This window comes from Tetrahymena thermophila, assembly GCF_000189635.1.
Source record: "Tetrahymena thermophila SB210 genomic scaffold scf_8254479, whole genome shotgun sequence".
NCBI lineage: Eukaryota > Ciliophora > Oligohymenophorea > Hymenostomatida > Tetrahymenidae > Tetrahymena > Tetrahymena thermophila.
This window is the reverse complement of record NW_002476254.1, coordinates 89,958-113,537: the sequence shown is the minus strand read 5'-3', so window position 1 is coordinate 113,537 and position 23,580 is coordinate 89,958. Positions and strand designations below refer to the sequence as shown.

The 23,580-nt window shown below is 23.0% G+C and overlaps 10 protein-coding genes across 10 annotated transcripts; 7 read left to right on the top strand and 3 right to left on the bottom strand. All coding sequences in view use genetic code 6, as the record gives it.

Annotated features, from left to right (window-relative positions):
* Positions 1-123: 123 nt before the first annotated feature.
* TTHERM_00622790 (Mpp10 protein) lies at positions 124-2,108 on the top strand (the record flags this gene model as incomplete). The annotated part of the gene is made up of 2 exons (XM_001022504.3): positions 124-1,115; positions 1,175-2,108. 2 exons carry the CDS (start codon positions 124-126, stop codon positions 2,106-2,108), a joined length of 1,926 nt encoding a protein of 641 aa, XP_001022504.1.
* A 738-nt stretch (positions 2,109-2,846) lies between these two features.
* TTHERM_00622780 (hypothetical protein) lies at positions 2,847-4,976 on the top strand (the record flags this gene model as incomplete). Its single annotated transcript, XM_001022503.1, has 1 exon — positions 2,847-4,976. One exon carries the CDS (start codon positions 2,847-2,849, stop codon positions 4,974-4,976), a length of 2,130 nt encoding a protein of 709 aa, XP_001022503.1.
* Positions 4,977-5,809: 833 nt separating this feature from the next.
* Positions 5,810-5,977, top strand: TTHERM_000622779 (hypothetical protein; the record flags this gene model as incomplete). Its single annotated transcript, XM_012799311.1, has 1 exon — positions 5,810-5,977. The coding sequence occupies one exon, from the start codon at positions 5,810-5,812 to the stop codon at positions 5,975-5,977; it is 168 nt and encodes a 55-aa protein (XP_012654765.1).
* Positions 5,978-6,552: 575 nt separating this feature from the next.
* TTHERM_00622770 (hypothetical protein) lies at positions 6,553-7,776 on the bottom strand (the record flags this gene model as incomplete). The annotated part of the gene is made up of 1 exon (XM_001022502.2): positions 6,553-7,776. One exon carries the CDS (start codon positions 7,774-7,776, stop codon positions 6,553-6,555), a length of 1,224 nt encoding a protein of 407 aa, XP_001022502.2.
* Positions 7,777-8,963: 1,187 nt separating this feature from the next.
* TTHERM_00622760 (von willebrand factor type A domain protein) lies at positions 8,964-10,160 on the top strand (the record flags this gene model as incomplete). The annotated part of the gene is made up of 3 exons (XM_001022501.2): positions 8,964-9,183; positions 9,242-9,609; positions 9,669-10,160. The coding sequence occupies exons 1-3, from the start codon at positions 9,015-9,017 to the stop codon at positions 10,158-10,160; spliced, it is 1,029 nt and encodes a 342-aa protein (XP_001022501.2). The 5' UTR covers positions 8,964-9,014.
* A 3,249-nt stretch (positions 10,161-13,409) lies between these two features.
* Positions 13,410-14,447, bottom strand: TTHERM_00622740 (kinase domain protein; the record flags this gene model as incomplete). Its single annotated transcript, XM_001022499.2, has 1 exon — positions 13,410-14,447. One exon carries the CDS (start codon positions 14,445-14,447, stop codon positions 13,410-13,412), a length of 1,038 nt encoding a protein of 345 aa, XP_001022499.2.
* Positions 14,448-14,900: 453 nt separating this feature from the next.
* Positions 14,901-15,092, top strand: TTHERM_00622730 (hypothetical protein; the record flags this gene model as incomplete). The annotated part of the gene is made up of 1 exon (XM_001022498.1): positions 14,901-15,092. The coding sequence occupies one exon, from the start codon at positions 14,901-14,903 to the stop codon at positions 15,090-15,092; it is 192 nt and encodes a 63-aa protein (XP_001022498.1).
* Positions 15,093-15,891: 799 nt separating this feature from the next.
* On the bottom strand, positions 15,892-16,161 carry TTHERM_00622720 (hypothetical protein; the record flags this gene model as incomplete). The annotated part of the gene is made up of 1 exon (XM_001022497.1): positions 15,892-16,161. The coding sequence occupies one exon, from the start codon at positions 16,159-16,161 to the stop codon at positions 15,892-15,894; it is 270 nt and encodes an 89-aa protein (XP_001022497.1).
* Positions 16,162-19,053: 2,892 nt separating this feature from the next.
* On the top strand, positions 19,054-20,949 carry TTHERM_00622710 (pyridine nucleotide-disulfide oxidoreductase; the record flags this gene model as incomplete). Its single annotated transcript, XM_001022496.3, has 1 exon — positions 19,054-20,949. One exon carries the CDS (start codon positions 19,054-19,056, stop codon positions 20,947-20,949), a length of 1,896 nt encoding a protein of 631 aa, XP_001022496.1.
* A 727-nt stretch (positions 20,950-21,676) lies between these two features.
* TTHERM_00622700 (hypothetical protein) lies at positions 21,677-22,349 on the top strand (the record flags this gene model as incomplete). Its single annotated transcript, XM_001022495.3, has 3 exons — positions 21,677-21,758; positions 21,847-22,149; positions 22,315-22,349. 3 exons carry the CDS (start codon positions 21,677-21,679, stop codon positions 22,347-22,349), a joined length of 420 nt encoding a protein of 139 aa, XP_001022495.1.
* Positions 22,350-23,580: the final 1,231 nt, after the last annotated feature.

Below are 23,580 nucleotides of genomic sequence, written 5' to 3'. Positions count from 1 at the left end.
TAGAGATATTAGCATCAATAATATTAAACGATTCATATTATTTAGAGATTAAACACTATTTATTAATTAATTAACTCCTCAACTATTAGGAATAGAATAAAAAATTATAGAGATTAAAATAAAATGAGTACAGCTAATTTTGATTTAATACATTCTTTTTCAAAGAATTTGATAAGTTAACCATAGATTATTGTAGAAAATGAGGATGATAAGGTCTCAAAATAAGCTCTTTCTATGATTAAATAATTGCATGATAATTTGATTAATCAAAGTAAAAAATTTAAAATAAAAAATGAAAATCTCGTAGTTAAAAATATGAATGAAGAATAAATATGGGAACAAATAAATATTCATTTAGATACCCTTGATAAGGCATTCGAAAAATACATTAATACTCTTCCTGAAGAGAAAGAATCTTAGTAATCTGATGATGAAATTGATGATAGTATAGATATGGATCTTGAAAAATCAAAATCAAAATCAAAGTCTTTGAAAAAATAAAAAAAATAATTAGAAGACTCAGATAATGATGATGATGATGACGATGAAGAAGATGATGGCAATCTTCATTTAGAATCAGAGTATGAAGATGATGAAAGCGAATAGGAATAAGGATAAAAATAAAAAAATTAAAAATCACTCAAAAAATAAAAGGATCAATAAGTAGAAGATGAAGATGAAGATGCTGAAGATGATGAAGAAGAAGATGATGATGATGATATTGATGCAGACATTGATGCAAAAGATTTCTTTGATAATGGTGATGAAAAAGATGAAAAAGATGAAAAAGACTATGAAGAGTAGTTAGATTTTAAAGAAATGGAAGCTTTCTTAGATAAGTAAGATGCTGAAGACATTGAGAGAGATAGTGAAGTTGAAGAAGAGTTAGGAAGTGATTATGAATTAGATGATGGCGATTCAATGATGGGAGAAGGCGAAAACGGATTTAAATTTAAGGGAAAAGACGATTATGATGAAATGGAAGAAGAAGAAGGTGAGGGTGATAATGAAGAAAATGAAAAACTCCGTGAATAGGATTATGATGCAGAAGATGAAATTTTTGATTTAGAAAGAGAGCATGAAATAAATTAAGAAAATAAAAAAGATGAGGATATGTAAAATTTATGTTTCAATTATCACAATTTGCATGTTATTTTTAAAAATTATTTAATAGGGAAAAGTTAAGGAATGATGATGAAATTGATAGATTAGAAAAAAGACTAATTGATGAAAAAGTATGGCTTCTTAAGGGTGAAGCTAATGCTAAGCATAGACCTGTTAATAGTTTATTAGACTAAGAAGTTGATTTTAGAAAAAATATTAAAGTTACTTAAGAAATAGATGAAAAATATAATAAGAATTTAGAAGCTATTATTAAATAGCGTATTCTAGATGAAGCATATGATGATAGATAAAAAATTAACATAGAATAAAATTTCAAGGAAACTTTTAATAGTTTTGCAGAAATATCTAAAGAATAAAGTAAGTTAGGTTTAGGAGAACTTTATGAACAAGATTTTAAGAACAGCTTAGGACTTCCTTCCAACAATAAAGAAGATAAGCTTAAATTAGAAATACATAATCTTTTTAAGGAAGTTTGCTACAAGTTGGATGCATTATCTAACTTGAGCTTTACACCTAAACCTATTATGCAATAAGCTTAAATAACTACTAATGTACCCTCTTTAAAACATGAAGAGAGAATACCAATTAGTGTTTCTTAAGCAGACACTTAACGTCCTGAAGAAGTATTTGATAAAAAGAAACAAGTTACTCACTAAAGTAAGGTAGAGATGACACACGAAGAAAAGCAAACAGAAAGAAGATAAAAGAAATCTGCTCAAAGATAGAGAAATAAAGAAAAGGAAAAGAAAAACCTAATTAAAAACTTATAATATAAGGGATAAACTAAATTTGAGTATAACTAATCTCAAAAAGCCAAAGCAAATGCCAAGAAATTGGTAGAAAATAAAAGATAAAAGAGTGTAGAATTTACCAAATCAAGCGAATTCTTTAGGAACATGCAAAATAACTAATAGTTAGAAGCTTCTGGTAAAAATAATTAGGCTGGAAATAAAACTAAATCTATTAAAAAAAAATCCAAATGATAAACTTGTTAATAATTTTTTAACAATAAAAGTTTATGTTGAATGTATTTCAATTAAAAATATTTTCATAAATAAAAGCAAAGTTAATTCAGTTTTCTTTAAATTGAATCATGATATTCAATAAAATAATTATATAAACTTGTTTAATTTTAGTAAAAATTTATTTCAAATTATTTTAAATGAATTCAGTTTCTTTTTTTTCAATCAAATAATGGCAATTTGTATAAAAAATATATAATACTCTTTTACTTTAAAATAAATTATCAATGAAACACTATTGTTAAAAAATTCCAAATAAAGTTATTATTTCGAGGTATATCTTTGATTGATAGCAAAACAACTTTAAAAAAAAAAAACCATACTTATCTAAAAATGAAAATATTTATTATTTTGTATTTCAAATTTATTTTTGTGAATATGCTTAAAATAAAATTTAATTTAGTGTTTACTTTATATAAATAAAATATTATAAATTTCCAAAATATTTAATTAAAATATAGCATTTTAAAATTTATTTTTGTGTGGTGAATCATTTACAAAATTGAAGAAGTTAACTAAAATATATACAATAATTATAGGATATAGTAACAAAGTTGAATGGTGGCAACTTCAATAAATTATATACTTATGTTTTTTATAACAAATTTATTTTATCTTTTATCAGCAAATATCAACTAATCAAAAGTAATAGAACTTTGTTTTTTTAATTTCTTATAGAACAAATTAATTTTAAAGTCAATGGAATTATTATTAGCTGATAAATTAGGTTATCCTAAAGGTTTTAACGGCTTTGAGTGGTCTAGCTTGCCTGGCGATGGAATCAAAAAAAGCCAAATGCCCAGCTACTTGGTTGAAGACTTGCCAAACACAGATGGGTTTTCAATAAGGCAAAAATTTAAAGAAGTTAGTTTCGCAGAGGCTCCCAAAATAGAATTCTTCAAGCCATTCATAAAATCTAATTACGAAATATTTAGAAAAGATCAACAAAAAAAATAAAAAATAAAGCAATTAAGGTAAATGAAAAAAGATGAAAAGTATATGAAAAATTTTATTAAGAGAGAAGAACTAAAGTAATATAGTGTTGACTTACAATAAAGCGTGAATTAAGATACATGTTATATGAGTTAGAATTAACAATCTGAGAATGTATTAGATAAATTTATTTCATTAACTCCTACGATTTAGGCCAAACCAAATAATTCAATTTTAAGCATGATAAAAGGAAAAATTATTTAAGAAAGAAAAGAAAAAAAAGAAAAAGAGAAGAAGAAGCAACAACTTATTGATGATCTTCATTATTATAAAATATTTGCTGATAAATATAGTAGATTAACAATTGAGTGTGTGGATAACATATATAAATTAATAGGGGATAATCAAGGCAGTTAAGCGACTGATAGTGATTAAAAAATAGATGACTTAAGAGATAGTCAAATTATACGTGATAATTTGTAGAGAAGCGAATAAAACCTAAAAACACTATAAGAGAGAGGATCATGTCTATCTCAAATGTAATAATAGCAGTAAAAAAATTAGCTTGAAGATATAATTGAGAGTAAGGAATAATAGCATAAAGTGAGTATTGATAATAGTCATAATTTAAGTAAAGTAAATGTAGCCAAAGACATTATAGTATCAAGGACAAGTTAAATTCCTTATTCTTAAAATAGTAATAAATCTAATTACTTCCTTGAAGTTGAAATTAATGAAAACAAAATGAGAGATAATGGGAATTTAAGAAGTAGAAACAGCACATTATCTTAAATGGCTTAAAATTAAGAAGTAAAAACATATTCATCAACAATGTATGGGAACTCAAATTAACAATAGAAAAGAGTTAGCTTAATCAATTAATTGCAGAATTAATAAAATAAACTTGATGACTCTTTAAAAAATTTTTTTAAAGGAGATGGAATACTTTACAAAACATTTTAAAGAAACAAAAGTTAATCAAAAAGTCATAAAAATAACAGCAGTTTTTTATAATCAACAGCAAACACTAACCTTAACTTTACAAACAAAACTCCTTCGAGTAAATAAAACTAACTTTCTACTAGCAATAATAATGTGAATAAAAATACTAGATCTGTTAGTTCTGAAATATAAATAAATTCTAACATAAGCAAAACCCCAAAACAATTTTCTAAAACTTAAAATAATTTCAATAATCGGTTTTTAACACCTTAAAAAGTAAAATAAATAGATAAACAAAGTTATACCAATACTAAAACAAATTAATATTCTCATGTAGCTCATTCAATAAATTATGAAAATAGCTATGAAACCAAGCAGTTAAATAAAAATTATCAATTTTTAAATTAAAATAGCTTGTATAATACCACAAACTACAAAAAGGATTACAACTAAAGTAAAACTCCAAAAGAATAATCAAGTTTCTTAAGTACAAAAAATAGATACTTAACACCTGATAAAAAAAGTATTATCGATTAATCAATTACATCAAATTATTAAGATATCAACATAAGAAAATCTATCAACTATGATTTTGAGGATTAGCAATCATGTTACATGACTTTAAAATAAAATCCAAATAAACAAATGAAAAATAATTACATTAACCCATCTAAAAACATAGGAAATACTTAAGATAAAAATTAAGAAAGTCCTACTTTTACCAATTATACCCATCATTCAGAGAATAAAAATAGCTTAATTTTAAATAATATAAGATCAAAAAGGGAATCTTAGATTCAAAACGATAAAAATAATATGAGTTATATTGATCCATAATTCTAGGAAAAATCAGATGTCCATCACAGAAGTGTTATGTATGCAATGAAAACCCTTAAAAAAAAATTTGGTTTAAATAAAGAAAAAGTTTAAAATAAATCTTCTAAATTAGACTGAAGTCTAAAAAATATTTATATTACTTTAACCAAATGCTTAGCTTTTTTATTTTTGATTACTTAAAAATTCTAGTTTATTAAAATAATTTTATCTTTTTCTGATTTATTTTTATATCTGTACATACACATTCACTAAATCATTATTTGCTTAGAAATATAAATATCTTTTCATTTTTATAACTTTTCGTTATGCATTTATACACTTATACCATACAATATTTATAAGCTTAACAGTTCATATTAACAACTGAAAGAACTCACACAATGTAGATTTATATCGGTTCTTACTTTTTTACTGCAATAAAAGTTAAATACCTTTTGATTTATATTGGCTATTTCATGCATGAATAACAATCTATGTTTAAATTTACGAATTTATTTGTTTTATATTTATAAATATTCATTTATTATTAAGGCTATTCAATTCTTCTACTTAATAATAAAAAGTAAAATAAAATTCATTCATCATTTTTAAGGTTGAGATTGTATATAAGTTGATAAATTTCCTAAATCCGCTCACAATTTCTTAATGAGCAAGCCTTGGTTTGTAAATATTTATAAATATGGAATAAAAAAAGATAAATTTAGATTTACCTTTATTTTTTTGATTGGATAAAAATTTATCTTATCACAAATAGCAATTACAAATATATTTTTTTTAATAGATAATAATAAATTATTGCAAAACCATAAAAAATTAAATTTTAATTTTGTATATAAAGCAATTAGCTTTGCCAATTAGGAACTTTTTTAAGACTGTACTTATACAGGATCTTTCTTATAGTAATTACTTACTGTAAGTTTCTTCATTTGAAGACAACAACTCAAACTAGGATGATTAAAAGGACACTCTCATCCGTAAATGGGATACAGAAACCATTAGTATTTTACTCTCTTCGGAGAGTAGGTATTTTTGCGTTTCACGATGATCATCCACCGCTGTGTTTGACCGATCGTCTATACGAGAAGTCACCAGTGGTTGGAGGGTGTGAGTGCTTCTGACTAGTTTAAAAAACCCAAACCCCCTAAAATAATCAAACAAAAAATATCTCTTTTCTTCTTATAAAAATTCAAAATTATACTTTATATCCATATGAAATTAAATTATTATATGCTAAAATTAATAATTATAAAAAGATTTGATATTTAAAACAATAATAAAATTTAATCTAATACTATCAAGCATAAAAAGTTATTATCTTTTGATACTACTTTAATATTTTGTGCTTTGAAATAAAATTATTTTAAAGATAAATGAATAAAATTTACAAAAAAACAGTTAAAATCTCTCAAAAAGTGAAAAAAAAAACTTTTTTCTAATAGAAAAAAATGTAAAAAATGAAATAAAAAATTTTATCAAAAATTTGTAGAGAGTATCTTAAATTATATTTTATTTAACAAATTTAAAGTATTTATTTTAATTACAACAAATAAATAAATAATACACAAAAGTTAATTTAAATTTTGAAATATTAATTTGGACTTCCTTTTTTTTTCATTAAATATTACTTTATACTCAACATTGTATTAGTTATTTTAAATTAATTAATTTTTTTATTATTTGTTCTATTTTTGGATCAATGCTTTATGTATCTGTAGCTACACTATTTTTCTTTTATAAACTATTATGCATTCATCATCTGAACAAGATTTTCTTTGTAGAAGTTTTCTAAAAATTACTGAGATAAGATAGAATATTCTACATCTTCAAAAAGATAAGAAAGTTCTTTGTTGATATAATCGTCGAGATTTAATTTCTTTTTATTTTGTAATATATTTGATCTATATTCAATTAGCTTTTATAAGTCACTGAAATCTACATCAAATTCAGTAAACCCAAAAGTAAAGTTATCTAAGCATGGTACTTATTAAGTTGAAAAATTCGGTATTTGAATGGTTCTTTTATGTTAAATAATTTTTATTGGAAAACCATCAAAAGTCTTAATTCTGCATTCATAGGAATCATTTTGAGTTTAATTAATAATTGAGTTTAATCCTTAGTAAGATAGATCAAAAATATCATTTACACTCTCTGTAAGATCAACTCTTTAACCTCTTAAAAATATTTAGGAAAAATTATTTACATCTATTCCTAATAGCTATAAGTAAGATAACGAAAACCCTCTGTGAATAAATTCATAATCTTAATTAGAATAGTTGTATCTTCCAATAGCATATTGGTACATTAAATAAGGTTATTTATTCTAAATTTCTTATAAAGCATCCATGCATCTATTTTTAAAAATAGTAAATTATGAATCCTTTTCATCTAATATTTCCTATGTCAAGGTTATATCCTTTAGATACTCTTTCATAGTCTCATTATAGCTTTTAAACTTAACCATTTTTTCAGCAATATTGTGAATATATTAAGATGGAATTTAAAAAACATGCTTGAGAGCTTCTTCTACAGAGTGAAATTAAGTTTTAGAAGGCATTGAACCAACTATTTCTACTATTCCAAGATTTTTATTTAACTAAATGAATTAAGTTATATCTTAAGAGTACCCAAAACAAAATTAGCTCACACTATAACAAAATCTAATAACTCCATCATCAGATAGAAATAATCCTGAACATATTTGTATGGTTTATTTAGGGTTTAAAACATCTAAACCTTTATCTTAAACAGAGCAAACTTATTTCTTATTAATTTTCCTATTATGATTCTTTTGTCTTTTCTAAAGCTTCTAATCTTTCTAAACTTACTTCTCTATAACTTTTTTCAAAAAGGATTAAACCTTATTTAATACATTTTAAGATATTTATTTTTCTTTTAAGTTTTTAAAATAAATCTCCATTATATTTATTTTTCTTATATGTAGAATATTAATTAACAAAGAAATATTTTCTCAATAGCTTTAATTAAAAAATTTGATTTTGTAAAGTAATTTACAATTTGTGATCATTCTTTACTGATAAAAAGATCAATAATATTTTTAAATATAGAAAAAATTAGTGGGAATTTTTAATCATAATAATTTATTTTTATATAAAGATAGTTTATAATAAAATAGTAAATTTGCTTATTAGCAAGCTATATTTTATTATCAGAATTTGAATTTGATTATTAATTAAATATTTTATTAATTTTAATTTTTTAAAATATATTTTTTAATCAAAAATCAAACTTAATAAATTTTATTAAAATTATTGTTATGTTTTTTATTTTATATTTTAATCAGTGTTTTTTTTAAATTTCAAAACTCTGTAGGCATATTCGTTCTTTGATAGTTTAATTTTGAAAAAATAGAATATATAATTAAATATATAAAAATATTAGTATTTAATGAATTAGAAAAGATATTAAATGATGATGTTTAGTTTTACCTACCATCATATTACGAAGTAATAAATATAAAATATTCTAAATTTTATTACAAATTCTAAGAATAAATTTATTATAAGTCTTAGTGATTCTTGCATACTCAATAATTTAAAATTAAGAGGAAAGAGATTAAATATTTTTGTTATATAATAATTTAATATAAATTTGAGTAAAATACTAAGAAGCATTTTTACTTGTAATTAGTATATATTAAAAGATGTATCAAAGTTTATGTAAAAATTCTTTACTTAAATTGATTTTAGGTATCAACAAAATATTTTATTAAAATTTTTAAAAATATTAAATTTATATGAATAAAATAAACAAAAATTAAAAAATAGTGAATGTATTTTTAAATAAATATTGTTATCAAAAAAAGTTCTTTTTCAATATTAAGATATATATATGCTTATCATAAATTGTATAATAGCATAATGAAGAATATTTAGCTGAATAAAACAAATTATTGTATGATTTAAAATTACAAAGTTGCAGAAAAATTTTTTGAATTATAGATAAAATATCTTCTACAACAACTTTTATGATTTATTTTAATAAAATTTATTATAAAATTTGTCACCCTCAATTAAATCAAACATTTATTTTGTGTCTCCTTTAAACTAATCAGTCATTAAATATGCAAGCATATATTCATTATCAATTAAAATAATATAAAAGTAAATAATTAAATAAAAAAATAAAATATAAAAAATGGAGATTGGATTTAAGTAAAGAGAATAAACTGATTGCACTGATTCCTCGAGCAATTCAAAGTAAGAAACTGCTTCTCAAAAAAGACTCAAAAATTTTGAAGTAACTGATTCTGATAGAGAAGATTATCATAATCTTGTAGATATTCTATTTGTTATTGACACTACAGGTATATATTTAATTATCTAATTTTAATTTTAAATTTCATATTGTAACTAACTAAAAAGGATCCATGTCATGGTGTTTCTAAGAAGCAAAAAATACAGTAAAAGACATAGCTGAAATGTTCAATAAGTAAGAATTCGATATAAAATATGCATTGTGCTAATATAGAGATCACCCACCTTAAGAATCATCTTTTGTTTACTAACACAATGATTTATAAGGTTCTTAATCTATGTAAGGTATTTTAGGAAATCTACAAGCTTAAGGAGGTGGAGATGGTCCTGAGGCTGTTATGGATGGATTGTATGAAGGAATTAATAAAACTAATTGGAGAAAAGATCATGATGGTACAATTTCTAAAAGATTTATTTTCCATATTTGCGATGCTCCTCCTCATGGAAATTTATATGGAGGTTACTCTTCCGATTAAGTAATTTATTTATTTATTCTTATTGAAATACTTATTTACCAAACATTTTTCAAAAATAGAATTGGCAAAAAAATGGATGTCCATGTGGCATTACTGCAGAAATGATTAAAAACTAACTAGAAGAAAAATAAATTACTTATAACTTAATTGAGTGTGGAGGAATATGTAAAATGGAAGAAGTATTTAGATCAGTATTTGGAAAAAGATTTGAAGAAACTATCCATATATCTTAAAGTTAAATTTAGCAATAATAATGCTCATTTTCTTACTCTTCTGTTCCTGGTAGTTTTGGAGCCTTTCCCTCCTCTATACCTGTACCTCTAAATGTAGCAGCTTCGCATGTACCTAAACCTTAATCAATGCTTTCTGATGGCCATTATTTTATAGGATATTCTTTAGGATTTTCTGGTCCTGCTCAAATGACCTAACCAGTTACTGCAAGCTTTAGTGGGTTATTTTCTTCCCCTCCATAAGCTCCTTAGTAACAACAACAATAACAAAATTTATACAGCCATTAAGTACAATAAAATTTATTAAGAAATCTAAAATGAATAATATTGATTAATTTTTGTATTCTTTTTAAATATATATAAACTTTATACTATATACTTGTTTTACTAATCAATTAACATTTAAGTAAGTAAAGTCCTTATTAATTTTTAATAAAATCTTTAATTAAATATTGTTAATCTCTTTTTTGATTTATTTTTTATTAAAATTATTTTTATTTTTATAATTAATTACCAACATTTTTAATAATTTTTTTTTTTATTAAATATTTTAATTTTTTTAATTTTTATTTTAATTTTTATGATTTTTTCCCATTTTTATTTAGTTAAATATATGTGTTTATCTGTAAATTTAAAGGTATAAAGTGGTTTATTGTCTAATGCAAAAACCAGATTTAAATTTAAATAATTAAAAGGAGAGTTGGTTTGATTATTTGTAAAATTTGGGATCTAGTAAAACTATTCGTTAAAATTAATTAAAAGTTAAGCTCAAAAATTTAAATTTAGATTTATTTAAAAGCCACCTCAAAATTTATAAATTTCCCGCAGAAAAGATATTGCTTCAAAATAGACTAGAAGCTTTACTTTTCAAATCAATAGTTATAACATTTACAAATAGATAATTAGAATCGAAAAAAAATAAAAAAACCAAAAGGCTTTCAAATTAATTAAAAGACATTAGCTAGATGTTTTTAAATTTGGTTTTTGATATTAGAACGCTGATAATTAATAATTTAGTTAGAGTACTATAGACGTCTAAAAGTATATATTAAAATATAATTTATTTATATTAGTTAGTTAGTAAAATTGTTTAAAAAAATTGATAGATATTTTTGCTTTTATTAATTAATAAATTTTAAGATAATGAAGTAAAAATATTCATTTTTATACTTCTTTCTATTTTTTTATAAATTATCTCTTGTTTCAATGTATGTGATTCTGTTCACTCAAATCTTATTTTCAATCTTAATTTTATAAATATCTATTGTATTTTTTTGCTTATAGTATTTTTTTTAACTAGAACTTAGGTGTTTACAAATAAAATTATAAAAATTAAAGATAATTTAAATTGATGTAAAAAACTAATTTCAAATTTTGATAGAATTTAACAATTAATAATTTTACACATAGTATTTTGTAAAAATTATTTTTAATAATTTAATATTTATCTAAGTCAATAAAATTCATTGCTTTTATTATTAAGTTTTTGCAAATTTTTTCTGATTTATCATAACAGTAAGTTTTATAGCTAATATTTTTTAAATTTACTTTAATAATTTAAATCTTTATATATAGATTACAAGGAAAACATAGTTATTTATATCTTTTCTTTTTATGCTGTTAAAGTAAGAAAGTTAAAAAAAATATAGGAACATACAATTAAGATATAATATAAGAAAGGAGTTTATAAAATACATACTAGAAAAAATTTATTTTTTTAAGTTTGAAAATAACAATTATTATTAATTTTGACAGAGACACAAAAATCATTTCCAAAAAGTGAATTTTAAAAAATTTCTATCTCCTGTTAACAAAAATGATATGCATTAATTCTAACTTTTTTAGCATGTTTAGATCATTCAAGATATATTTACTTTAAAAATAGCAAAATACTAATACTTTTCTATTTAATTTATGGGTCACGTTTTTAATAAATTTAGATTTATGGATTATTATAATGTAATTTTGAGTACAGCTTTAAATATTTCTGAGTTTCTAATTTTTAAAATGGTAAATATCGTTGAAGCTTATTATTTTGAATTTAAGGAGGAAAAATAAAATTGGAGTAAGAATTGATCAAAATGCATTGAATTTTAAAAATGAAGGTGACTAAAAAAATAATTAATTAGATTTTCAGTCATAACTTTAAATTATTAAGATAAGTGATCTGAAATCAAAATTGTACAAATAAATGAAAAAAAAGTATGCGAAACAGAGAGAGGATTAGAACATGAAAATTAATAAATTTTATGTATACAATTTTTATTATCAAATAGAAATGTTTTTGATTTTGAAGGAAACAAGAACTTATGAAAATGAAATCAAAAGTAAAAGAAATCAAAAAAAAAATATAGTCAAAATAAAAAAGCAAATAAAAATGTGAAAAGTTCAAAATCAAGATTGATTATTTATCGCTAAAAATGATATGTATTCAATTGAAAATAAGAGTTTTTGTTTAAACAAATCAAATTATTGATTGCAGATTAATAGGGAAAATGAACAAATAATAATACTTCAATAGATAGATATATAAATATAAAGTAGACCAAGCTATTGATTGATTGATTGATTGATAAATTAAATGAAAACAAAAAGAAAATGATTCTTGATAATTTAGTGATTTTAGATTATTGCTAAGCTATTTTCTTTGCTATTTTTTGGCTAATAACAATTTAAAATATAAATAGAATCAGACAATTAAAAGTAAAAAAAGTAGACCTTGTCTTTTAATTATGTATAAATAAACTTGGTTATTATTAAATAAAGAAGAGAGTTAAAGAAGAAGAAAAAACATGAAAAATCAAAAAAAAGCAAAGAAAACCCTTTATCTCTTTTTACAAGAAGAAAAAGAATTAATTATCAAATTTGCTTTAAAAAGATCTATATTTATTTATAATGAAAAAAAAAAACGAAAAAAAAAAAATTAAATATATTATTTAATATGATTGTTAATAACTAAAAGTAATTAAAAGTGGTAATACTTGAAAAGAAATACAAAATAAACAAACATAAGAATTATTGATTTACAAGTAAAAGTAGAATACATACATTAAAATCAGTTATTTATTATACAACTTTTTAAGCATATGAACTAATAGAAATTTATGAGGGTTTATTTTTGGTACGGGTGTTGATTGTAATGTACAATAGTACTGAGGAATTTTATGAATGAAAGGAGGGAGAATGAAGAAAAGAAGTCAGTCATTAATTATTAAATGCAAATTATTTCTGGATTTTATTTATAGAATCCAGCAAATCTTCTATATACAATGAATTATAAATATTTTTGTTTTGGTTGTGTATTTATTTAGTTATTTAATTATGCGAATTGTTAGCAGTGTATAAAATAGTGAATGAATAAGCGAATGAGTGAGTGAAAGAGTGAGTGAGTTTATGTATTTATTTATTTAGTTAGTTATTCATTTATTTAATTATTTATTGATTTGTGTGTGATATATTTTTTTAGAATCATAGGGGTAAGGAATCTTGATATACTTTTTTATTATTAATTAGACAAGGAGTAAGGTGAATAAATTTCTTTGAAATCAAATATGTATAGTATTTTAACTATCAAAAGCTGCTTAAGAAGTCATGGTGAAAGATTGTATTTATTATGGGTCTCTCGCTTGGATTTGGTAACAGACATTGTGCAATGAGGCTCATAAATTGTTTGAATACTTCTATGGCTTCTTCAGCTTATTGAGAGAATTATTAACAAATATCATTTTTAACGCAATTTAGAGCGGTTTTAATGACATCCTGAATGTACCTGCTTGGTTATTCATATGCATTTTTATATTAAAAGTCATATGTAGTAGCGGAGGACATAAATGGGACCTTTCCTCCTGTTAGGATGTAGAATATCATGCATCCTAGAGAGAAAATATCACTTTTAAAGGGATCCGCAATTTTGGTAGCTTTGCGATCTGCAAGTCCGCGAATTTCAGGAGCTGTAAAGGTATGTATTGGACCAAAAATGTATCTCTACTCTTCCTTGGGTTGCTAGCAAGGACAGTATTAAAGAAAAGGGAAGCATTGCAGCTAAAATCTCTACTAAGAATTGTTTTCAAAAAAGAGGAGGTTTGAAGGCACTATTTGTGTGTGAATCATATCGTTATCGTGTATTGAATATATAGAAAATATTAAAGATTTTATCGCCTCTATTTTGCTATTAAGAGAATCAAATACTATCTCTGGATTCTCAGCAGAGGGACCTGCCTATAAAAGGAAAAAAGAATTGGACTTGTTTGAAAAATTAGCACATTTAGAAGGGGCTAATGTAGTAAACTAGCTGGCCTTCTTTAGGTCATTAAGTATCTAGAAATGCTTCAATAATTCAGAGGGCTCCGCTGTTTCACCACAAGTAACTTTGACGTAGTAGTTTTCTGTACAATCGCTTCGTCTAAACGAGATCAGTTCTTACTTATATTGTAAGTCATTACTACTGGTGAAGGGCATTTAATTGTGGTTTAACTAATGATGATACTCGTCTTCGTTCATCTTGCTAGAATCGCTTGTTTCAAAATCCATCATCTCATAAAACTATTGCTACTAATATGATTGGCCGTATGGAGGCAACTCTTCCTGCATTTAAATCTAACTATACATTAATCTGAGCTTATTTAGCGTTATTAAGGTTTAATTTGATTGCTTATTGAATGGTTTGAATTGTCAAATACTTGCGACTTCAAATATGGTTGACTATTCTAATTCTTTGAATTGAGTAGAAATTATTACTAATATTGAATTAAGAAGATGTTTTTTTTTTTTACTTTTTTACTTCTAAAATTCTTCTTACTTAAGCTTAAATTTTTTGTTTGATATTTAATTATTTTATAATTTTTTTTCTTTATTTTACTATTTGACTGATAATTTGCTGACAAAAGTCTTATTTGATTATCTTTATACGCTATTTATTTTTCTTCGCATTATTAGTTTTTTTTTGTTTGCTTTTAGTCATTTTATGTTTCTTATTTTTTCCTTTTGATACTATTTTTCTTCTTTTTATATAGTTTCATTAGAGAGGCATTTTGAAGAGATAAGAGCAAAATAGACTGTAAAATGAATGTATGTTTAACAAAATTTTTAACTCATTTCTTATCTTCTTAGCTCACAGAATCAAACCTTAACTCAGAATAAGTAGAGAAGGAGGGTTTATATCACATAAAAATAGATATTTTCTCTAGAAGGGCTTTTTGCAGTTAGATGAGAGTCCCCTTTTAAAGCAAAAACTTAAATAGAATTGCTGATTGATTGCTTGGATTAGATTGAATTGGATTAGTGAGTGAGTTAGTGGAAAAAGCGAGGGAATGAAATACTTACAGTTAAAAATCAAGAAAATAATTTAAGTAAGAATGGATAATGTTGAATATGTTAATATTTATTGAGAATACATTGTCAACAGGTAGGTAACAAATAAATAAGTATTGACTTCATGCTTATAGTTTCATGTTCAAATTAAGAGAGGTTATTGCCACATTACTTAATTTTCAAACTATCGAGTTGAATTAATTTTTACATTAATCAATTCATACTTATAATTTGTTTCTTTATGAGTTTATTTTTAAGCTTGACTTAATCGAACTATAATTATTAGAAAATTTAATATCTATTTAATTACTTCATTATTATTACTTTTAAAATCGTGTTTCACAATCATCTTTCTAAATGCAAATAGAATTGTAAAATACAATCAGAAAAATATTATTCAGTTTAAGTTATTTTAAGATAGATTTATTCCATTAAATCCAACATCAAATATATAACCCTTTTTAAGAATAAATGATCAGAGTTATTATTAATATGTATTGATCAAAACTATCCTAAGTCATTTCAAAAGAATAATTTAAGTTTCGAGAAGTTTTTTTTATTTGCTCTTGCCAAAAATTAATAAATTTTGATATAGATGGGTTAAATAAAAATCTTTTTTATCTATTTCCTTTATTTAAAGATAAGCAAATGTCAAAATAACAATAAAGGGACTATTTGAAGTCATTAAGTAGATTTGCTAATAAATGGATAACAGATGTTGTATTTTAATCATTAAAATCTTTCATATGTTTAAGCAGTATAGATCTTTTTCAGCTTGCTTGATTGTTGAGAAAAGTAATAAATTAGCTATTGTTTTACACATTTTAATTAATTAATCAATAGACTCATAAATAGATTTATATTATTTGCATTGCTTTTTGATTTATTGACTAACTAGCTTATTTTCAATGCAAGCATTGCATTTTATTAGAGCTTTCTTTTTAATGGATTTTTAGGAGAATTGCTTATTAGTTTTACTTGATACATCAATTTTTTCGATTAAAACTTTCATTGCCACAACAATTCGGAAATTGATTAGTATTAAATTGATAAATTTTTTAATTTATTTCACATTTTTTAAGAGAGTTAAACTTTTGATTTACTGATATTTTATTGATAAAATTACTTTAGAATTCTTTTCAATTAAAGAATCTGGTAATTAGATATTAGATGAATTGATCTTTTATTAAGGATTAATTAATTTAATAAAATTAAATACAAATAAAATTAATTCTTATTAAATTAATTGTAAAATTGTAAGCCTGATATTAATGGCATTGAATTGAGAGCTTGGTACCTTTGCTCATCTCATTAGTAAGAATTTTTTATTATACAAAATTTTAAAGACTTTTAGTGATTTATCATTATTTGTTAATCATACAAAGCATGCCTCAAATGTTAATGTTGAGTTCCTAAGAAAGTTATTATTTTAATTTACTTTTAAAGTTAGAATCGAAGATTTTATTAGCTTAGCAAAAGAAATCAGGAGTGGTAAATATTATTAGAAATAAATAGAAATTTTATTCTTCCTCTATGTTTAAAACTTTGATATTTATTGAGACAAATTAAAGAAAGAATAAGATTTCTTTGTTCTTCAATATCGTCAAAGTTTTGAATTTATTAATTAATGTTTTTCAATTTCTATTTAGTTAATTATTTTTTTGATCTCGCCTTAATCTCTACCAACAAAATTTTCAAAATAGAAAAGCTTCTATGAAACAAAAATTTTTAATAAACATATTTTTTTTAGATTATTCCCACTTTAATTATAAGTTAGGAATATAAATTATAATTCAAAGGCAAAGTTAATTTTAAACAATTTTCCTCAAGCTTTCTAAATCAAATTATTATATTGATTGACTGATTGATTGATACATTGATTGCTTATCTATTTTTGTTTATAAAGACTTAAATTTATTCACAAGACAAACTATCAAAGAACCCTTTACAAGGAATTTTATGCTTAAATTATTAAATATTTCATAAAATATATTATAATACTTAATGAATTATGATAATTTCTTTTATGATATTGAATGAATAGTGTTTCTTATACTTTTAAGCTAAAATCAAAGAGAATTTCTAATTCTAAAGAGTAATTTCATATCTTTTATATTTTCAGATAATATTCATAATTTAAGCTAATCTTATAATCTAAAAATGAAGAATTCCTTTTCAAAAGGAGCGTAAATATTTTTAAACCCTATTTAAGTTATTTAAATATAATTTATTGTGATTATTAATTAATTTTTAAAATTTTTATTACTAGATTAAATATATATTATGAAATTTCAACTTGCTTATTTCTTATAAAGTTATTCCATCAGTTATGAATTGGTTTTTGTTTATTTCCTAAATCTCTTGCTCTTTCTTCTTGTTTTAATTAATTTATCTTGTTTTAGACTTATTTTTCTAAGGTCAGATACCAAATATCCTTAATTATTCAATTAATTTAATTGAAAGGAAAAAAATACCTATTTATAAATAGTTAAGAAAATGATTGGAGAAAATAGTTAGTTATTTAGTTACCAACTTATTCAATAATAATATGAATAAATCATTCAAATTATTTATGGATAAGATTTTTTAAATATTTCTAAAAACCTATTTATATCACAAAAAATAAATCATTGATTAATTAATTCATTTATTTATTTATTCATAATATTAAATTTAATTAGGAATCAAAGGTGAGTCCTAATTTAAAAAAATTATAAATGAATTTACAAATAATAAAATATTAAAATTATAATTAAATATAAAAATAAAATGCTCTCAATATAAATTTCTTTCACCCAATAGTGAACTGAGATTTTTATATGATACTTAAATTGAAAAGTAATATTTTATTTAATAAAAACTTAAAAAGCAGCATCAGGAAAAATTATTCTAAATTTAACTAAAGAAAAAAATAAAATATTCTTTGTGTTATTAATAAAAAATTTTATGAACGAACAGATAAGTATAAAATAATTTTTAAATTTTATAAATAAAAGTAACTTAAGGACTGGAAGTAATTTTTAGGAAAAATATTAAATTAATTAAGAAATTTGAAAGAAAGATACACTTTCTAGAATTATTCTTACTATAATTTTTTTGATACTATTTACTAATTACTCTTATTTTTTAATATATTTACTATACTTTAAAATTATTGTTTAAATTATGTTATTTATGAAATTAATAAATCAACAAATAAAAATATAAAATATTATTTTTTAAATAATAATTAGGCACTTCTTAGTTAATCTATTTAGGTTTTTTAATTTATCAATAAATTAGCTTTGAAGAAAAAGGTTATAAATTAGGATTAAATAGATTTTACAACAAAAAAACTGTGTTTTACTATTTAGAAAAATAAGAGAAGAAATAATTATTCTTTAAATTAAATACTATCAGTAGAGAAAAACAAACAAATTATTTTTTATATCATAAATTTAGGAATGTCCCTCTTTTCTATCAATTGCAAAAGATTGTGTCTCTATATGTCATCAACTCAATCAAAAAAGCATTATATATAATACTATCTTTCGGTTTCAGCTAATACGTTTAGACACATTTCAGATGTAATTCATGCAAATATTTCATATCAGAGAGGATTTTATATAAAATTTGTGAAATTATTTAAAAAAGGAGAAAGGTAATTTATTAGTTAGATGGTTTTAGAAAAACTGTACCTTATCTTTGATGTTCACATATAATAATATTCAAAGGAGATTTCCTTATTAGCAGCTAAATTTTATTCAAGTTTTTACAAATTACTTTTTTTTATTTTATGAATAGAAATCTTTATTTATAAATAAGAATCGGACATATCTTAAAAAAATATTAATAAAAAAAAAACAAATAAAAGATATCAAAAAGTAGTATTATAAAAGGAAACGTATTCACAGTAATAAAAGAAATGTTCGCAAGAGGAATCACAAAAGCTACTCAATTAACTTTGAGAAACACCAAGTAATTTAGCACCATGGCTGGATTCTCTGGCTTGAAATCTTACAGTCAATTCTTTACCAAATCAAACATGAATTTGAAGATTGGTTTGTTAGGTTTGATTGGCGTCGGTATAGCTGGTTATAGCACTTCATAATCTTATCACTCTGATGAATATTATGAAAAGGTTATTCCTGCTAATCTTTAAGAAGGTTAAAAAATAGATGTCCAAGTAGGACCTAAGGAAGAAGACAGCGTCCTCGTTGCTAAGGTTGATGGAAAATATTACTGTGTATCTAATAAATGCCCTCATTTCGGTTTCTCTTTGAGTAAAGGTGTCATGTTCTACGATAAGGTCGTTTGTCCTTTACATAATGCTGCTTTTAGCGTTAAGGATGGTGCTGCTGAAGGCGGTCCTGTCGTTAATGGATTAGAAAATTTCGAAATTGTTGAAAAGGATGGTAACTTGCACATCAAAGTGCCAAAGGCCAAGTTGAATGTCCCTAAACCTTTTGACATGGTAAAGCGTGATCCTAATGATAAACGTAAGTTTGTTATTGTTGGTGGTGGTCCTGCTGGTATTAGTGCTGCTGAAACTCTCCGTCAAAGTGGCTACACTGGATAGATTACTATTCTCTCTAAAGAAAAATTCATCCCCTATGATCGTACTATTTTATCTAAGGCTCTTTTCTTCGCTGATATCAACAAATTACAATATCGTTCCAAGGAATTCCTTGAATCATATGGTATCGAAGTTGTTAACGAAGTAGAAGTTACTGAAATTGACACCGAACGTCATTTTGTTTAAACAAAAAATTAAGATCATATTCATTTCGATAAGCTATTATTAGCTACTGGTGGATCACCTAATAGAATTCCTGTTGAAGGAGTTAATTCTAAAAACGTATTCACTCTTCGTGAATTTTCTGATCTTGAGTCTCTTAAAAACAACTTCCAAAGTTCTAAGAAAGTAGTAGTTATTGGTGCCTCATTCATTGGTTTAGAAACTGCTGCAAGTGTTAAAGATTTCTTAAAAGATAAAGTCGACATCACTGTTGTTGATTAGAGCAAGGTACCTTATTAACGTGTTTTAGGTAGCGAAGTAGGAGCTGCTATTAAAAAACTTCATGCTGACAATGGAATTAAATTCAATCTTGGAGTTGGAATCAAATCAATTGAATCATAAAATGGAGTTGCTAAAAGAGTTGTTCTCTCTGATGGAACATCCTTAGAAGCCGATATGGTTTTGATTGGAGCAGGTGTAAGCCCAAACACTAGATTTGTTGGAGAAAAGTTAGAAAAAGACAATTACGGAGCTCTCAAGACTGATGTTTTCCTCTAAACTTCTCATCCCGATGTATTTGCTGCTGGTGATATTGCAAACTATCCTTACCACTACACTGGTTAACGTGCTAGATTTGAGCACATTAATAGCTCTATCTATTAAGGTTCCATTGCAGCACTTAACATGGTTGGTCAAAAAACTCCTTGCGGTGAAATTCCTTTCTTCTGGACTCGTTTCTGGAATAAATCTCTCCACTACACTGGCTATGCTCCTAACTACGATGAAGTACATATTCAAGGTAGCTTAGATAAGCTTGAATTTGTTGCTTGGTATATCAAGAACGACAGAGTTGTTGCTGTTTCAGCAATGAACAAAGGACCTGTTGCTATGGTTGTTAACGAAGCCATGAAGTAAAATGTTATGCCTTCTGGTACTGAAATTAAGAATAACATAGTTAAATACGAAGATATCTAAAAGAGAATTGCAGATAGAGGTAGAAACTGCAAGTGCTCTAGAGGTGCTAATTGTTGCTCTGCTAGAAAATTACAACAAAATTAAGCTTCTTAATCTGCTAAAATTTGATAAAGTTGTCTTACTTTATTTTATTTATATCCAAAATTGTTTTGTTCTACTTTTAGAATATTTTTTTTCTACTTACTATTTCGTTTATTTATAAATTATAATAAAAAATTTATTGATTATTTTAAATGCATAATTATTCCAAAATATTCTTCAAAGCGATATTAAAAAGTAAACCAAGGTTCTTACTAAGTTTAAATAAATTCAAACAAATTAATAAACCTTTTATTTTTTATCCATTCAAATTTCATTAATTTGAAATATATTTTCATTTTATATCTAAAAGATTTATAAAACCTAAAGTTTTGCTTTACCAATAAGTCAACATCATTAATGAAGCTACATTTTTGAATTTATAATAATATTCTTTAAAAATCTTAACCAAAAATTTTAAATAAAATACAAAATAATCCATTTTTAAGCTTAAAAAATAAATCAAAATTATTTTTAGAAATATTAATAAAATAAATTGAATTTACCAATATTATTCCTCCTATTTTTAATGGAATCAAATTAAATAAAAATATTATTTTGGTGAGTCTTGCAATTCAATTCAAGTAGTAATTATTTATTTTTAATAGTTTTTAAATGAAAGCAGAAAGATAAATAGAAGTTCTTGACATAAAATCTAATATTTCAATTATATTTATGATTAAATATAAAAATCATCTTATTTTTTTATAAAAATTGATTAAATTACAATTCAGTAAAAGAAAATAGTTATAAAAATATGCAACACACTTAGGTACCTTAAAAAGCAACTTAGCAATAATAGTAAACATTAGAAGAATTTTCTGGATTATTAGACAAATGTAAGAACTCATTATTTCTAAGTTTATGATTAATTTGAAAAATAAAATTAGCATATTTTGAAATTTCAACTAACATTATTAATATTAGATAGAAACAATCCTAATGCTTTATCTTAAATTTATAAAATTATGAACTACAAACCAACACCATAGAATTAAGAGTCTAATTTGATTGATAATGAAACTATGAAAGAATTCTTAAAAGTAAATAAAGGAACATCAGAATTTGATCTTTACGACGATATATTATATTATGATGAAAATAAAATAAGAGAAGTTGTATTACGCTAAAATTTTCTGATTTCCAAGGGTTATTTTGATCCTAAGAAATACTTTCCTTCAATATAAATAAATGATTTAGAAGATACTTAATTCGATTAAAAAATAAAAGGTAAAAATATTTTATTAATCTAATTCTTTTATTAACATTTTCAACTTATTTTAATGATAAAAAAAGTTTAAAATTTTTTTTAACATAGAAATAATGCATTAATCAAATTAACATTTTACATTAAAAATTTTTGAAATAACAAATTTTTAATTAACTAAAAAATAGATATGCTTCACAATAACCATAATCCTCAAAATTGAAAAAATGTCATTTAATATCAAAAAAGCTTTTCTTACATTTAGAATTTTCCGTTTAATGCATTAGCATAGTCTTTTATTTTAATCAATTAACTTAATATAATATAATACAACACTTTCACATGTAGTACATGTTTTATGCCTATAATTTAACAAGCACTTATTTATTCGACTATATATTGCACTAGAATTAGGATTATTTTATTCATATTAAGTATCCATTTATAAATTAATTTTAAAGAGAATTAACTTTTATTTTATTAAAATGTAAATATATTCTTTATAATAAACGTTATTTGAAATTAGAATAATTTCTATTGTGTTTTAGTTAGTTAGTTTGATTGATTATTTTTTTGAAAAAAGTAAATAATATTGATTTAGAAAGAACTAGTTTATCTCTAAAATTAGAATTAATCTTAAAAGTAAATTATTACCAATTTCAAAATAGAAAATAAATTATTATTAATATGAATTTAAAGTTAAAAAATCTATTTGAAAAATTAATACCAAAAATAAAAATAATTATCTATAATTTGTAATAGAAATCAAATATTTCATCAATGTTTTTACTTTATGTTTTTTAAATAAATATAAATTCAAATTTCATTTAAATAGGCATGAAAAACCTATACATATTTACCAATTAAAAAATAAATAGAGATAATCAACAAAAGCTCTAATTTTTTTTTGAAAGTGATTTTAAAAAAATCAAACAAAGATCTAATAAAAATATATTCATGATATCAAAAGAACATATTAAATTTGAAAGCCAGTTTAAAAATAATAATTGACTCATCTAAAACACATAATTTAAAAAAAGATAAAGCCAATCAAAAATGTAGATAGTCTCAGTATTTTTAAAAGTGATATGAAATAATTAATCAAAAGGCTTACGAATAAACAAAGAAAACAAAGATGATAAAGATAATGAAAATTTATAAATCTCCTTTAAATTTGTTATGGCTGTTAATGGCTTTGTAATTTATTTTTTAGAATTAAGGGTTTTGCATATACATATTTGAAAACAATATATAAACAATAAAAAGATTATACATTAATAAATTGAGAGTCTTCAAGTGGAAATAAAATAGGAGAAGCAGTAAAAAGCAAAGAAAAAAAAGAAAATTTAATAAAGAAAGTTAAATTAAGAAAGAAAATTAAAATAAAAGATTAGAAAAGAAAGATACTAAAGGTAAAGCAAATATACAGTTAAAATTGAGAGATTAACAGAAAT